Consider the following 17,263-nt stretch of genomic DNA (forward strand, 5'->3'; position numbering starts at 1 on the left):
TGACCAAATTGAGAATTGCCAATATGCACCGCCAGAGAAATATGCACTAATCAAAGAGTATCCAAGACCCCACAAAAGGAAGCGTATGAAGGCATCCCTCGGTTTGATTAATTTTTATTCAAAATTTCTTCAAAAGCATGTGGATTTATCAGCTGCAGTTTTGAAAGACTTACGGAGGAAGGACCATGAGTGGATGGAGAACACATTCAGATTTATTGGAGAAGAAATTTGAAAATCCGTCAAGCTACGCCTCCCGGCTATGAGGAAGGAGTATGACATTCAAACTGATGCAAGGGGGTATGCGGTATCAAGTCGCCTATTCCAACTGACAGAGGGAGGAGAAGAATGGAAACGAAACCCTAGTGCGGGCTCGTGGGGATACACACCTGGGGCAGGGACTGTAAGCGCTAGCTTTTCTCCTCTGCATCCAGAAGGAGAAGGACGGGATGGAGCAAGGAAGGAGGCACCGCCGCAATGAGAGCCCGACGACGCCTCCGGGGAGGGGATAGGGAAGGAAGGGAAGGGACGAGGAGTCCCGCACCGTCACAAAGGCGGGCGGGCCCTACTAACAGCGAAACGCAATTAATATTCTACCAATCCTAGTGGATTTTCCTATGAGGAAGAAAAATCCATCGATCAAATCGGTAGATAGGGAGGAGAAGAAGTAATATATTCAGCCAGTTAGAGTTTGAAAGGTGCGGTGCTGACCTAATAGCAAAATGTTGAGGGAATTGACCACTGTAATACATGCCCTTAAAAAATACCGAAGCTTCATTCTAGGATCAAAAATGATAGTAATCATGGATCTAAAAGTACTATTCTTCATATTGAATTGCCGTCTGTTAAACAAAGTGCCATAGCATGTTGGGTTTTGGTGTTACAGATAATATATAATTTTGAAATCAGATTCCCCTGCGGGAGAAATAAGTGTAGCCACCTCACCAATGACGATCCAAAGAAAGGCCAAATCCCACAGGGGTGTATAGTAATTGCTATGATTGTGGTATACTGACCATCTCAAGAGCTCAAGGAGAACCTAAGGAACTGAGAGAAGTACCAATGCGATGACCCGAGGTTGAAATGGATTATTGAATGACTGGGTGCAGGAACAATCGGAAGGTACGAACGGGGTATGAACTACTTCCATTCTACAAAGGACCAGTGGCATAGCTAGGAATATGCTTTGGGGAATATGCTTGGGACCTACCTAGGTAACTTTTGGGAAAATTTTGAAAATATATAATACAACATTTCGGCACTTAAAATTTAACTTTAAGCAGATGCAGTTGCTATATATGAAAGCTAGACAGTAATTTTTTATATTTCTCTGAGGCTTTTGAGGGGGATCTATCCCCTCATCCCCCCCATAATTGCGTATCTGCGAAGGACCATATATAACCTGAGGATTCCGAGGACTATCCAGCCGTGTACTCGACCATCTAGACACCAGAAATGTGAGGGGGGTATTCCACGTACCAAATATCTAGAAATTTAGACAGGGAGTACATAGATGAGGTGAAGAGGGATTAAGACCACTGACACTTGACGAACACTCTTGTAAAACTACGTCCACCATGCCACTGATTCAGAGGTACTATAGAGAAGGAGAGAAATTTCTTATGAATTGATATCAGCCATCAATCATTAACACCTGCTGGAGGAGAATATTCTCCTTAGCAACAGACCATTCATTTGTCTCCATCGTTAGGGCAGACCCTATCTTACCAACCTTTTTAACCTTGACATACCGGAAAGATCTATTTTTATGAAAGAATCGGTAGTATAGGTCCATGCATGTTAAGAATTTTATTAAAAATGATTTCATATTTACAATCAAACAAAAATTTTTACATATTGGTAATCCTGTGCCAGAATCATCTTATTTTAAAGTGCTTCAAAATCAGGCCTTCACAGCAAAGGTGGCTTTTTATTTTTTTACCTCAAAAACAAGCCAAAAAATCAATCATAAAGCTCTTCATATAACATATTAGTCTTTGTTTTCGACATCCTTGACAAATGCCACACAACCATTAATACTTGAGACATTCATGTTGATACCCTAATGAAAAAACAACTGTCTCAGATGTACTACTCAAGAAAATAATTCCCGAGACTTCCAGTAGTCGAACATTTATAACTTCATGTGAACTACTGGTTGATAAGCTACTGTGAAGTTTTTTCATTAGGGTGATGGACAGCATTTCTTTTAATAACAAGTATATAATATTAAAATCTCCAGTCTTATAAAAGCTTGCCATAAAAATGTGTATCAATATATAGCAAAATTAATATGCCCTTTAAAATAGCCATTATAACAGTGATAATAGGGATGGAGTAAGAAATTAGTAGTTAAATTTAATACAGCCAAATATTTATAACAGAGAAATAGTAATTTTTATGTATTTCAACTGGGCTGGACTTAAATTGAGCTGACAATGTCATCAGATTGGCATTAGGCTTAGCTAACAAGAATGAAGCCTAAATCCTGAAATGGACATGGTCTACGTATATTAAATTAGTTAGGTACACATACTTTGTTTATCATAAAGTCTTTTCTCTTTACTTAGTCTGGTAGATAAAATGAAGTTGAATATGAAAGATTATGAATAAGTCCTGTAAAATTAGGATGGAATTCTCTTGCTATTCTTGCCAGAACAAACTATTTCGAATACTTGTTTTACGATAGAAGTAAAGCTTAAAAATGTGTAACAGTTATAAAGCTGTACTTTGGAGATGCTGAATGAAAAAAAACTACTAAGAATAGATCGTTGTTTCACATGATTAATCAATATAAAGTATTTGTAGCATTATCTTGACCATGCCCCCTTGTGACAATCAAGCTTTGCAGTATAAAGTATTAAAAATGAAGGCAATGCAAACCTCAATCGTTGTCTCTGATTCTACTGTTACTTCTTCTTATTAATCTTCACACTGCATTGAAGAAGAAAAAGAATTATTCAAGAATATTGACAAATATGTAGTGCTATTTAAAGTAATGAAATAATTAATATTCCTAACTATGCTAATCACTCAGAGCATTGATTTTTTCATTTCGTAATAAAGTTGAAGTGAGGACTTCCTGAGAATTTTCATTGGCTAGTTTGTGTGAGGGGTGTTTATTTTAAATAGTTAAAGTACCGGCATATTGTTTTCAAATTCTGTCTCTTATTGTTTACATAATCTATTTCTTGTTGATAAATTAGTGGCAGAGTGACTAGTAATGAAGTTGCTGTAATTAAATACCTATGCATGCATCTTTATGGGGCTGTTTCAAAATATAATTAAGTTAAGCTTAAGTTTGGAGAAAGCGATTCTGGGAAAAACATTATGCTGTGGATTTAGCATATGCAGACCTATTTTTAGAGAGATATTTATAGAACCCTGATATAGAGATGAGAGTTGGAAAATTCCAGTGAATTAAGCATACATTTTTAAAAAATATTTGCCACTGTGAACTTCATAGCATTTTCAGAGGGACGTATAAGTTAGATAATTTTTTAAAGTACATTTGTAACTTTACAGCATTCTCAGAGAGACACTTAAGTCAGATAGACATGTATATTTATTTGAAGCCGTTCTTTAAGAGCGAGCTTGATGTCAAGCTTAAGTAATACTCACAGATAATCAGTGACATTGTCCTCTTAAGTGGTCAAAGGCCGGCTTAAGATTGATGAAGGAGGCATTGGGGACCCTGGAGCAGGTATGGGGGCTGAGTTTAGTCCTGCATAACAGACCTCATCTGGAATTACACTATACCTTATTGGAGGTGGTTCTTTAAGCAGCACACTACTGTTACTTCGACATCGATGGGGCAAATGATGTGAAGCAAAATGGCAGTTAACTATTACACAGCGGCGAAGAAAAACCATAGCAATAAGCAGCATGAGCATGGAGAAGGACACTGCAAAGAAAAGTATTGTGCCCTGATACCCATTTCCCTCATCACTACCAAAAGCACCTAATGCTATACCACCCCTTTCCACATCATTTTCTGCAATTGATAATGGACGGACAACCTGAATATTTTCTGTTTGATCTGGATCTAAATTGTCTATGTCTGATTCCACCATAAGTGGCTGAATTTCAGCAGAAATATCATTTGTCGTTGTGCTGTCATGAGTTGAGGTACTACTCTCATCTACTTTCTGTGGAGTATCTTGATTAAGATCTGCCGTAAGTTTTCCTGTCGTTTCATCATGGTTTTCATTCTCAACCAAAGCCAGAAGGGATGCATTCAGAACAGGGGAGCTGCCATTTGTTTCCAATACCAACTCGGCACTCCATTCATCATCATCGTCCTCACCATCCCCGGGATTTTGGTCGTAAGCTCCTGGGTCACCCTCATCTCCCTTTACTGGTGGGCTGGGTGTCGTTTGCATTGTCATTACCATTTGATCTGTTGATAAGGCTCTTGAGATTACACTGTCATTTTTCAAATCGGCGGTTGTGGATGTGTTGAGGACTTCTTCTGTTGAAATACTTGGCATAGTTGTTGTTTCAGGCTCTTTTCCTATTTCTGATGTATTGCTGGTGTCCACTTGGTGGATTTCTGTTTTATGGCCGAAAATGGTACCATTGTCCTCAGAAATACGTATTATGAATAATCCTTGTTCACGTAAACTGACGTCTGATCCATCCCTTGGGTTTACCATGAAAACCTCCATAACACCATCTCTCTCTTTGGAGTTTGATTGAATTTTTTGGCTCTTTAAATGGAGGTTACCTTTGCCTTGCATCTTTCCTCTCGATGGTAAGCCAATCTCACCTACATGTGCAATGCCCAATGCTCTCCCCTCTTCTAATTCCTCTGTTTCTTCCTCCTCTTCTTCATTTTGCTTCTTATCATCTCCCAAGCCTTCTTCAATGATTTGCAAATGATATAATCCTGAGTTAGATCGAAACCATTTCAATGCTGCTCCTTGCCATATGTTTTCTAAAGGTGACCATTGAGATGAACCCTTCTCTAGAACCCAGAGGTCAAGCAATCTCCCATATGCCAGCAGAAGATATTTCCGCTCAGTGACAGTGGATTCTACGGCTGAAATTGCCCACCGTCGTGTCTGAGATGCTCCTTGACTCAGCTGAATTGTGCCAAGTGTCTCAAATTTTGGCTCTCCATCTTCCATGCACAATGAAAATGTGTTCAATACATACGATGGACTGCCAATGGCAGGGCATATAAGTATTAGACATTTGCTCAATGATGTCCAATGCATGGAGGAGGTATCTTTACCACATCTTCTTAAGGTTGAGAGCATTGTTAGATTTTCAATGGAAACATGATCCCATTGAGTCAAGCGCAAGTCGAAACGCCACAAACGAGGAATCCAACTCATAGTTTTATTTATTTTTCTGAAGGTCTGTGTGTTGTTGGCCTTATCCTGATTAGAAGATGTATTGAATGAATCTCTGTAAGCTAAATTCTTATCGTCTGAACCCTTTTTAAAGTTGGTTATATCGAGTGCAAACAAAGCTTGTGACTTTTTATCACACCATGTGATAGGGGGTCGGGTAAGGGTGTGAAAATCAGGACAGAATGTCGGAGGACCCTCTTCAATTGCTGAATTTCTGCTGATATTTTGCTCATCTGATGCTGCCTGTGGGAAAGAATCCATTTCAAATTTATAATAATGTGTATCTATATTTTATATTTCTGTCTCATATGTTTATGAAAGAGTGATTGTAACACCAAAGGAAGATATTGCTTACATTTTTCTGTTCTATTGAAGTTTCCTCTATTGAGTGGTTCCCTTGCACCTTGCCACTCTCTGTGATTGCTTCTCCTCTTTCTCCAGTCATCTTATCACTTTTCTCAGCTGTCGAAGTGTCATCATCACAGCAAACGTAAGTGGTCCATAGCCTGGTGTCATTCATCTCCAGTAGCCATACGGTATCAACAGGTTTACTTCCTGGTGCGTAAACTGCCATAATACGACCATCCCCTCGGCTCTTCTGGACACTGTCCTCTGCTAATGTATCATTCCCCATTTTTTGCGTGGACTCTCCTTGGTTGGTCTTCCTTTTTTCGTATGTCACACTTTTTTCTGGTTTGCTGCCTCCACCGCCACACAAGATGGGACGCGTTAGGAGGTGGTCAGGGCCTCCAGGTGCTGGAATAAGTGACGATGTGGATGGGTAGACTCTAGTCCATAATCTCTCTGAAGGTTGGTAGTGCCATAAATCACTGAAGTACTTTGTGGTAACCTTTTGCAGGGGCTTCAGGGTGGTACTGTATTTGAAGGAGTTCTTTTCAGGCCTGAAAAATGAGTTTGAAGGGAAACATTTGAGTTTATGTAAAACCTGTCCAGCCTCATTTACCATATTATTAGCTATAATTACTTTTATTATTCACCACATAGTGGAATAAAATACCTTTGAGTAACAGTCAGTTATTTTTTTTAAATTGGCTGAAAGAAAAGTAGTTCTGTGTCTGGCCATTGAGATCCATGGCAGCTATGAGCATCATACTTCTCATTCACATTAGACTCGCTATTACGGAAGTCACGGGATCGTAAAACCGGTGGTTCGTAATGTCGAAGTTCGTATGAACGTTTCTTTTAGGAATCTTCGAAAAAAACTGTACATGATAAACGCGATTAAATTACGCGGAAATATTTATAAACAGGAAAATTCGTTTCAGTTTCTCAACAGAAGAATGCGGCATGACGTAATCGAGGGTTGATATCTTCCCGAATACAGTAAATCCGATATACGAACTAGATGCGTTCCAATACCTTGTTCCTAAGTTGATAAACCTACGGTCCGCCGAGAGTTGTCGGATGACAGGCAGAATGGTCTAGGTCGGGGCAGCATTGCCAGGTAAGAAAGGAAAACGCCTGCAAAGGGCTCCGTGAAGAAAGGAGTCGGAAGGGACGACGAGCATAAAGGACCTAGAGGAAGAATCACTTGTTTTGGTGATTCGAAGAAATGGCATGTTTTGGTGGATCAGGCTTATTTCGGTGATCTTAATGCATTTGACGTTGTATGACTAGGCAATGGTGTTAGGTGCATTTGGTGGACCGATTAGCTGTAAGCCGTGCTGGCGCAGGGTTACCCGCCCCTCTTATGTGCCATCATCGGGCAACTCTCGCCGGCTGGACAGTATGTTAGGCATCAAGGAGTATGGTTGTCCTGCAGAATGCAACACTGCATAATAATTGTGCGCTAACTCACGCTTGTAACGAACTGATCTAGCTGGGCGTGCAACTCAGCCGGAGCCAAAAAAAAATTGCTCTTGGTGGCAACGAAGAACGGGCAAAACGCTGAACAGTTCCTAACTTCACACCGTATTCAATGATACTTTGTTCAGATTATGCCCAGAGTGCGAGTTCCTCTACGCCGCACCACGTAGCAACGGCCATATCAAAAGGCGCCAAATTCGAAATTTGAAATTTTTGAATGCTGGTTTCTCTGAAAGCTCGTAAATCGAATGTGCGTAGGAAGAGGGCTATCTTTACATCAAATTTACTAGCTGTAATGAGTCAGTTACCATGATTCCCCAGGAATGAAGCTTATTATATGACGTTGCGTGTATGGTGAAGAAAGAACCATAATTGATGCTCTTGGTCACAGTACACGAGGAAGACTTAAACGTGGCGCGATTATAAAAACTTAACGTGGTCAATATCCACCTAAGTGCCATTGCTTATGCACGGAACTTCGTAATAAAGTTCATTTTTTAACTACCGGGACTGAGGTTCATAATTTCGTAAATACGAAAATTTCGTAATAACGTTTCTTATCGTATAGCTTGGATAGGCCTTTTCGTCGGGACCAACGATTTGCTTCGTAATGACGACAACTTCGTAATAACGTTGTTCGTATTAACAAGAGTCCACTGTATTGACTTTTAATTTATGTAAGATACCTTTGAAATGAAGGTTTATCAAAGTTTTAATATGTGGCTTAGCAGCAATAAATTAGAGTATGATTTCCTGTTAAGGTTCTGCTAGGTTGATGTCTGTCTTAAGGAAATTGCATATTTAAGGTGAAATCAATTGAGCTAAATGGACAATGCGTGTTCATATACACACAATTCTAATAAATCTCTTTATTATTTCTTCCCATTTGCAGTTTTATTCTTATCATGCTAAAATCATTCATTCTAAAATTTGTAAACATCAAAAGAATATAAAGGCTAATGGGCAGATTTAGGGGAGGGGTATGGGAGCACAAGCCCCTCCCGGAGACGCTTAAAAAATAGACAATTTTTTAAATACAGTTATCATTACGTTTGTTGTGTTTTGTGTATTGCGGAGCCTCAGCCATTTACTTTCATGTGACTAGCTTTCATATTATAATGAAGAGAATATTTTGTACTGTACATATTGCTGTATCTTATTTTTAATCTCAAGAATGAGAAAATCGTTTACCTGTCGGACCCATCTGCCGCCCCCCAGAAAAAATCTTGGATCTGTCCCTGTAGATGCTATTAACATTAGGCAGTAAGAAAACCAACATCTTAATTCAATTTTATAATGAAATACCTGCCCTTTGACAGTTTGTAATTCTTATGTCCTTAAAAATAGCATGACAATCAATTCAGATATTTCTAAATTTGCTCTTTTTATTTTTAGTTTTCCTAGTTACTTGGATGAAACAATGAGATTTCTTTTTCTACCGTTAGATAATAAAAAATACTGTTATCTGAAATTTCCTCTTTTTACCAAAGTGTACGGAAGTGTTGATTTTAAATGGTATCTTTGGGGTCCTAGCAATTTCATCTATTTGTGCAAGCCATAGCGTAGCTACAAGGGGTGACGACAAGCAGTAACTGATGACTTGAATACATATTGAGAGAAAACTTTATACATTTTGGGCTACTCCGTTCACCACAGACATAGGCTATGGAGCTATGACTAGCTCTCTGTACCTCTAGGAGTTATTCCACGCACACACACAATCCCACTCTTGACCTCTGTAGCTACTAGCCTCTCAGCTGTTATTGAGTCCTCCGATTCTAGGGAATGAAATTAAGCTGTAGACACTAGTGAGCAGAATAGGTGGCTATTAGTGTCAATTGAAGGCCTTGAATAGAGGTTGGAAGTGGCTACTTGTGGTGTTAACAAGTAGCTAAGTGCAATCCTACTCATTGCTTTGAAATGCCTAAGATTAAATAAAAAATGAGAATTAAATTGGGACCAAAGGTCACAGATTATGATTAAGGTGTCACATTGCCACTTTTTCGTCTTAGCAAAGGATAATACCCAGCAAAATATGCCTTCAAGCATAAATTCTACTGATGTAATATTTTGTAGAGGAATTGAAGTAATATATTTGAAATTTTCCTTTTCAGTTTTACAATTTAAACAAAACAGCAAAATCATTATTTGTTTTTTTTCTTGAAAGCAATATTTTCATGCAAAGAAGATAAGTTATAATAAGAATTGACATTTTACCTTAGATTGGCCCATTATATGCCCATTTTTTGTGTTTTGGATGTCTGATATGATTTGCTGTGAGGGAATCTGTGTTGGAAGTAGTTAACATTCAGTGCCTGCTGCTACATTAAACCAGCTTATTAATATTTTTTTTCCAGTGAATGGCATAGGACTCATGGCAATAAATTGTAGGTGAAATTATTGAGAATTCGATGAACATACCATGAAATTTGTCCAAATGGTTGCCTCTTTTCAGTAGCTACCTCTTTAAAGAGATTTACATGATGCATTTACCTTGGTGAGTGGATGTGTAAAAACATTCATGATCAAAAGTTCACCATGCCAGCATCCAAAATTGCACAAATGTATGTCCAGGAAATAGCCCCTGTTCTAATTTTGTGCATCTATTGAAGTGATTGTTCAATGTCCATCCATGTAATTGCACAGGTAATTAGCAAGGATTAAGTGACTGCTTTTCTCTGGAACTAAATGTATTCCCTATTTGAAAAATAAATTCACTCTCTTCCAGCTGCCACCTCCTTCAATGGCTAGCGGTCACTTTTTTCTCTCAATGGTCAATCCTTTGTTAGTCCATGGCCTTTTTTAACAAAATGTTTTTGAATGATGTTTGGGAATTGCTCCTTTCTATTCCAGAAAAAAAATTATTTGAAGGAGCATCCTTTGAACATTATATCCCTATCCTCTGATCTCCTTGCTTTTGTGATAGCTCAGTTTTCTCTAATAACTACCCCTCTATTACTTGTTAACAATATTTTTTACATTTAAACCACTGGCCATAACATTCACACATGAAATCAAAATATGAAGATGCGAGGTAGAATAGCATGCCCTTAATTGATATTCAGGAAATATAATATAAGTGCTGATTTATCATGATTTCATTCATACCTTGATCATTCTTACTTTATTAGTGCATATATAACCTTGCAAGTCAAGCAGTCGAATACTTAGGGTTACAATGGCTTTAAATAAATTCATGAAATTGTTAAATCCATACAAGTGGCTAATGCTCTACCATGTACATCGTCTGGCCTTCACGTCACCTCCTTCAAGGGCTGCTAACCACCACTGCTCATTCTTGGATGTTGTTTTATGCGGGGCATGTAATCGCACAATTCAGAACTATTTCTTTCTCAATCTGGTGTGCAATGCATGAACGAAATTAGAACAGGTGCTATCATGCATTCCAGAAATTCACTGCCTTACATGACATAATTTGAAATGTGTATGTACGTCAAATCGTGCTAGTGCATGCCAGGTTTGCAACCTTGCAACCGTAACTTCTTTAAGTGGCCACTTTTCTTTTTCCCATGAAGGTTAATCAGGAGAGATGTGTTATCCTTAATTGTTATTCATGTTAGTGTTAGAATTCTTCTATTCAATGTTCATGATGGAAAAATTTTGTTTATGTCTCCTATTTATCATAGATGGACCTGTGTTAACAGACAGTTGTGCCATTAATTCACTTGGAACAGTTGTGGTGCAAACCTGGTCTGAGTGGAATTAAGGGTATGTTCACAAAGAAAATTTCACTATCAATATTTTTTAATGAATTATTATTTTGAAGAGTTGTGTGACACATTTTGTTATCTGATGGACTCAGTGCAATCTATATATTATCTCCATTATCCTCTTCAGTTTACTATAAATTACGTGTGATACCACCACCCATGACTCATGCGACGTGAAAGAAGCATACCGCAAAGGATGAAATATGCAAATGTGCCACTTGCGGTTAAAGTCAGTCGTTAACTCCTAACATAGCAATGAGCCCTTGAAGCTTGAGTAAATGTTGACTGATAGTTTGCTCATTTAAACTGATTAACTGTTGAGATTCTTCTATGAGAAAAGCTCCGGGCAGAGAAAACATTCCTTTTTGTGACAGTTGTGCAATATTGACTATGAGGCACTTACTCAAAGCTTTGGGGCAATGCTGAGATTTCTTTACTTACTCTCTTAAACTATTGTCACTGAATATAATGGACCATAATTGGTATCTGTTTTGATGCAAAAATTTTACATGTACATGACAAGGGGTGGAAACTGGATTTCTTAGAACAGTTTGAAATTGTTAATTGCCCCGCGAATTTTAAGTTATGTAACGACCATATGTTCCCATTCCACTCACCCCTCCTGAACATTACCCTACCTCCCACCCATCGTCCATTGACGTCATCAATAACCTTGGAATGAACACACTCCAATAACCCTCCCTCCCTCCTGAAAAACTCTACCACTATAAAAAGGCTGTCACCCAAGGCTATAGCATATATGTACCTTGATAATGGCACGAGTTGCCAAAACCATGGTCAGTTTAAATAAAAGTGTGTAGAAACAGACAAGTGGTTTTACGAAGCTGCATCTTGTCTATTTCTCAAGCGTCTGGGGGGGCTTTTCGTGCTCCCCCTCCCCCTTAATCAGCCTATGCTTAAAGGAATGAAAGATTACAATGTTTTGTTACAATAAAAGAATATATGTGAAAATAATTCAATTTTACATAAATAATATGCCAAAATTCTTGTCTCTTTTTTTACATTTGTGTACAATTGAATTCTTTCTGTATTTTTTTGCGACCTACAATCCAAGACATTAATCATCATTGGTATAATTTTAAACTCTTCCTTTACAGTTAAACGAATTCTTCATGGACATCTGAAAACACCTTATGAACAGCAGGGAAATACCCCATGAACAGCTTACTCGAACAGTTTGTAACACTTCAATGGGCCAAAATTCACTCCATGAACGGTTCCCCAACAGTTCATGAACACTTCTGCTACAGTTTCTGAACACTTTGTGTCACACTTCTGGAATGGTTCTTGAACAATTTGTTTTCACCAGGTATGCAACCTTTTCATTCATAACAATTATATATCATTCTCAGACCTATACACCAAGTTAATCATCAATATTTGAGGTCAAGAAAAAGAAATCCATTCAATAATACCAGTGCTTGATCAGGAAGCTGTTGAAGATATATTTACAAACTGTAGTTTGGCTGAACTGAAGTGTTGCATACCAATGAAACTAAACTGTTCAGGAAGAGCTCTCAATTCTTTGGGAATTAAGATTTTCAAGCTTCTTCTGGGGTTATTTGCTGTACTTTAGTTATTGCACAAGCTCTTAGTGATGGGTCGATCATGAACGATTCGATCAAAAAGATTGAATCACTAGGTGAATCAAATGACTCATGATTCATTTCGTTAAACAAATCAATCATCAATCACTCCGACTTCCGGTTTCATATCAATCATCTCGGTTTCCGGTTTGTTTCAAAATTTGGAACGATAGATGCTTGATCTCTTTTCCTCAGGGCAGAAATAGTTGTGAGAAAATTAAATACTATGTTATGAAGAACTGAATACTTGTGTAATCTTTTTCTTAAATGTTTTCCAGCAGTTATCAGTATTAATAACACCAATACACGTAAAAGGAAAATATTAAGATGACTCCTGTAGGAGAACGTTAAGAAGTAGAAGTTAAAGCTGGTTACATTTTATTGAGCCGTTCATAAAATTATCCTGCAGATCAGGTTCATGCATAGTGTGTGGTGTATTTTGTGTTATATTTTCATCAACTATAGTTAGAAATTATTTTATTAGTGTTAAGAAACTGTGGTAGTTTTGCCTTCCCAAATATTTTCATGACACTACTTCCTTCATTTTTGAAATCTAATTTACTCATCTAGGAATTCATAATAAAAATAATATATGAAATGATAATATGGATAGCAATCAGCGTTACCAATGCTCTTCGCAGATGAGGCAGTGTTTATTCGATTATTCAAAGTGATTTATTACATCCATTGATTGAGTCTTTTCGATCTTGATTCCTTTTGAGTCTTTTCGATCATGATTCCTTTTGAGTCTTTTCAATCATGACTCCTTTGAGTCTTTTCGATCATAGTGATTGAATCAATTGATTGAGTCACTTATGTGACTCGAGTCAAAATGATTGAATCACTAAAATGATCGACTTTGCCCATCACTACTGAAGCTCTGGATTGTATTTGAAAGTCACACATTCACCACTTTATTTACTTTGCTCACATTATTGTTGTAAATGCAACCTCATAACCCCATAGCAACCTCAACACATTTGTACTTATATATTTACACTTTTATTAAAACTGTCAATGTGAATATATATATTACCCTCATTATACCAATTTGGCAATTTTTGCACATTTCATCAATAACTCAGCATAAACATTCACACGGAGTTAAAAGCACTTGAATTTTTGAACATATTAGCCCTAATTTTAAATGTCTTACCTTGTAATGCACTCATTCATGTTTCTTTTAATTCATGCTTATCATTTATGTAAAACAGTGAATCTGAATAGCATTAATTAAATGTTACATTTAGTAACTGTTGAAGAAATGGGCTGGGCTATTGAATTTAATAATCTGTTCAGGAAGCGTTCTTGGCCAACTGTGCAGAAGCCGTACATGAGCCGTGCACGAGGCATTCCATTCATGGGCCATTCGCGGGAACCAGGTTATAGTGTGCGAACAATTCCCAAACACTTCATGAACGGCCCAGGAAATTTGTGAACCGTATGTACTGTACATGCACAACTTACAAACAGTTAAGCAAACAGTTCATTTTAATCCTGTCATTATTGCTCTGCTGTATTATTCCCATCTTTCCATGAGAGTTTTTTTTCAATGTGCTTTGAATATTTTCATGGTTGTGATCTTCCTTGTGTTTGGACAGTTGAATGGTTTGTTTTTTCCCATTTTGTTTTTTAAATGGGTGTTAATGTGAGAACCTAATCAGCCGTTAGGTTCATCTTTGCACAAGAGTTTATTGTAGCTTTTTTCATTGTTTCAATACTATCTCTTACTGTATGAAATTTTTCCATCATTACCACTCAACATCAGTGTAGTAAGATTTGTCTTTCTGTGGTTGTTTATCAAAGGTTTTGTTATAGTCTCTTCAATTAGATTATGTGTTAGTTTTATGTTCTGAGTTTATAAAGTCTTATTGTGACTATCTTTTTACCTTCCTAATGATGTAGGTTAAATGTTTTAAAATTAAGGTAGGGAATTGTGGCATTTTCTTCTATTTTGTGATTCTGAAACCCTAACCATGGTGGTTGTCATTCTCCATGTAATCCATCACCATCAAAAGCGTACCCTGTACATATTTTACATAATCTTAAGCTGTTACTTAATAGACTTGAGAAGTCAACTTTTTTGTGTGTCAAGGTTTAAGATATATCAATTACTTAGGGACACATTTGCATCTAATTAGCGGCTTAAATATTCTTTCTGTTTTTTATTTTTTCACTCACCTCTTTTTCTTCATAATGCTGTCCTTATTGGCCCGATAGATTTTGCTGTTTATGGCATTTCTGTGGCCTCCAAATAACCACCACACACCGGAATCTGGGTCAGACCAAGTGGCTGCACCTTCTCGCATTTGTGGAACTGTACTGTTCACATTCCGCCACAGGGGTTTAGCAAAGGACCATTCTGCATTTAGTTTCATAAAAGGAGGAAATTTAGAAGAAGTAAATGAGTGATATAGTGTATAAACTATATTATTGCACAATTTTAATTTTATGTTATACATGTAAACAAAATTTTAGTGAACTTGTTGTATAGCTATGGACTGAAATATTGCAGATATAGTTTTTAAAGTTTATTACTTTGTGCACTAGGATAAAAATAGTTGATTGATAAGGAGAAATTGTAATCGATATTAGTACGTTCATAAATTAAATTCAAATATATTAAGATGAAGTTTCATGTAAAAAAACTCCAAATTGATGTAAATGGCTCAACAAACATAATTTTTGCTTAGTTTTAAAACTATTTTTGTTGCTTTGACATGTATTGACTGAAATATTTCGTTTATTCTTATCATTTAATCAGGAAAAATAATTAAATGGCGCAATAAATAAAAATCACATGGATAAAAACTTTTATTTTCCATCAAAGTTTTGTTGGTCGCTGAAAAATACGGGGAACAGGTTAAACTGTCGTGTTTTAGTTATTTAAAAAACTCCTACCTTACGGAAAACTGCTATGTTTATATTTTTCCTTGTTATTTTCGGGCGTAATTCAGTGGCGTAATGATTAGATAAGAATCATGGGAAAAAATGTAAACAACAGCCATCTCAAAATGCATTCAGATACGCTGGAATCGTAACCGAGGAACGAAAGTCATTCTCCATCGATCTCGTCCAGCGTATCCATGGAAACCAAGCATCCAGGAATCCCTGGCTACGGAGGATGGAAAATAGCGGTGCAGATACGAGCAGATTGCAATATGGCGGCAGGGCGATCGCGGTAGGGGTAGGGGGTTGTAGGGCGAAGGGGAATCGATATGTGCCGCTCCGGAGATAGAAAAACATAAACATATGTTAGCATGGTTGGTAAACTTTGGAATTTGACCCAATCACCTTTTTTATGACACTCAGAATCGAAATATTTATTCCAGAACTACCGAAAAGAGGTAAATTTCCTTTAAATATAGGGTGGGAAATGCGATTTTTTGGAATCAGCCCGTATCTTTGGATCACTGATTCCATATAATCAGCAGGTCTATTTTTTCAGTCGTCTCAAAGATGCATAGAAATATATTTTTATCTAAGAAAATCTACTTTCAAAAATCCGCCAGGGAAGGAGGCGTGGGCAAGAATAGCTTGCGACCCGAAAGTGTTGGGATGCAATGAAGGGAGGATTGATTACCTGCCACGAAACTCTTGGACGAGGGCTGATATTTCTCGGTGAAGGCGTCGGGGAGGCTGGATTCGGAAACGTTCTCGGGTGTCGTGGTCGAGGCGAGATCCCCGGCCCGACGGCAGGGCGCCACGATCAGAAGTATGAGAGTCCATGAGACGGGGCGAGACATGGCGAGGCGAAGGCCGAGGGAGCGCGCTCCGGACTCCGCCCCCCTGGAGACAGGCTCCGTCCGCCGCCCGCCCACCTCGCTGCTCGGCATCCTCGGGATCATCTGGGCCAGCAGCCGACGGGGGAGGGGCGCGCGGTGTTGTCCTTCTCCCCCCCGAACCAACCGCCTCCCCCACTCTCCCCCCCGTGTCCCTGGACCGCGGACTCCTTGGCCCCCCTAATAAGGCTTGAAAACTCCAGTTTCCGTAATTGCTGCCGCTGCAATCCGATGCACCTTGCTCGGACGGTCAGGCAAAGGAGGAGAGCAATGAGTCTTTCTCCCCGCCGTACGTGCCCGATCGACGGATGTGCGCATGTCTGTGGGTGACGCGCGTGTTGACGGGCTTCAAAGGATATTCGGGGTCAGGCTCCCAACACCCTTTGACAGACGCGGGAATAATAAGGAGCGTGGTCTTGAACGGGGAAGGGGAACTAAGCAACGGACGAGGAGAAGAACACCTGCCGAGAGCGACCCTTTAATTATTTATTTGCCTTCTTCGCTTGGACATGTTTCGGCCAAGGGTCGTTTCCTTTCAAAATTCGTTCTTTCACCTGGACGATGTGACCATTTCACATTTGTATTTTTTTCAATTCATTCATATCACTCGCATGCCTTTGAAATGATGTAGTCGTAAGAAACAGATTCAACCGATTTATGCGTGACGCAGTGGAAGTTCGACGTATCGAAATAAAATGTAACTGCACTTGTTCACGGTTATTTTGATGCGTATGACGCGTCTCGGCTCGCAGAGCCATCATCTGGTACAAGACTCTCTAAATCTGGACAGTCTTGGACCAGGCGATGGCTCTGTGAGGCGAAACGCGTCATACGCATTAAAAGTAACTGTGGAAAAGTGCAATTACATTTAATTTTATAACACTGTAGTCGTACTGTGCACTAAAAATCTGCCAGCACAAGTTGAGAACGCGGCAATTAGTTCATCGCATTATTTCCCCGCC

General features: G+C 38.5%; 2 protein-coding genes across 2 annotated transcripts in view; one reads left to right on the plus strand and one right to left on the minus strand.

The window, feature by feature from the left end:
- LOC124154593 (histidine triad nucleotide-binding protein 1-like) overlaps positions 1 to 12,532 on the plus strand; it is a 32,398-nt gene extending 19,866 nt beyond the window's left edge. Inside the window, exons 4-5 of the mRNA XM_046528422.1 lie at positions 10,829 to 10,910; positions 12,031 to 12,532. Coding sequence (XP_046384378.1) covers positions 10,829 to 10,908 — 80 coding nt within the window. The 3' untranslated portion in view covers positions 10,909 to 10,910; positions 12,031 to 12,532. The remainder of the gene's footprint in view (positions 1 to 10,828; positions 10,911 to 12,030) is intronic.
- On the minus strand, positions 1,788 to 16,634 carry LOC124154591. The gene is made up of 5 exons (XM_046528419.1): positions 16,103 to 16,634; positions 14,701 to 14,881; positions 5,710 to 6,256; positions 3,619 to 5,597; positions 1,788 to 2,931 (listed from the first exon to the last, which is right to left on the minus strand). Exons 1-4 carry the CDS (start codon positions 16,365 to 16,367, stop codon positions 3,642 to 3,644), a joined length of 2,949 nt encoding a protein of 982 aa, XP_046384375.1. The 5' UTR covers positions 16,368 to 16,634; the 3' UTR covers positions 1,788 to 2,931; positions 3,619 to 3,641.
- Between the last annotated feature and the right edge of the window lie 629 nt (positions 16,635 to 17,263).

Source organism: Ischnura elegans, chromosome 2 (genome assembly GCF_921293095.1).
Source record: "Ischnura elegans chromosome 2, ioIscEleg1.1, whole genome shotgun sequence".
Classification (NCBI taxonomy): Eukaryota; Metazoa; Arthropoda; class Insecta; order Odonata; family Coenagrionidae; genus Ischnura; species Ischnura elegans.

Excerpts from the sequence above, each read along its gene's own strand:
- LOC124154591 (XM_046528419.1), bottom strand. The coding sequence starts at position 16,367 with ATGATCCCGAGGATGCCGAGCAGCGAGGTGGGCGGGCGGCGGACGGAG. Across the intron at positions 14,882-16,102 it reads GTCCAAGAGTTTCGTGGCAG|AATGGTCCTTTGCTAAACCC; the intron begins GTAATCAATCCT and ends AACTAAATGCAG. Across the intron at positions 5,598-5,709 it reads CTTCAATAGAACAGAAAAAT|GCAGCATCAGATGAGCAAAA; the intron begins GTAAGCAATATC and ends TCTTTCCCACAG.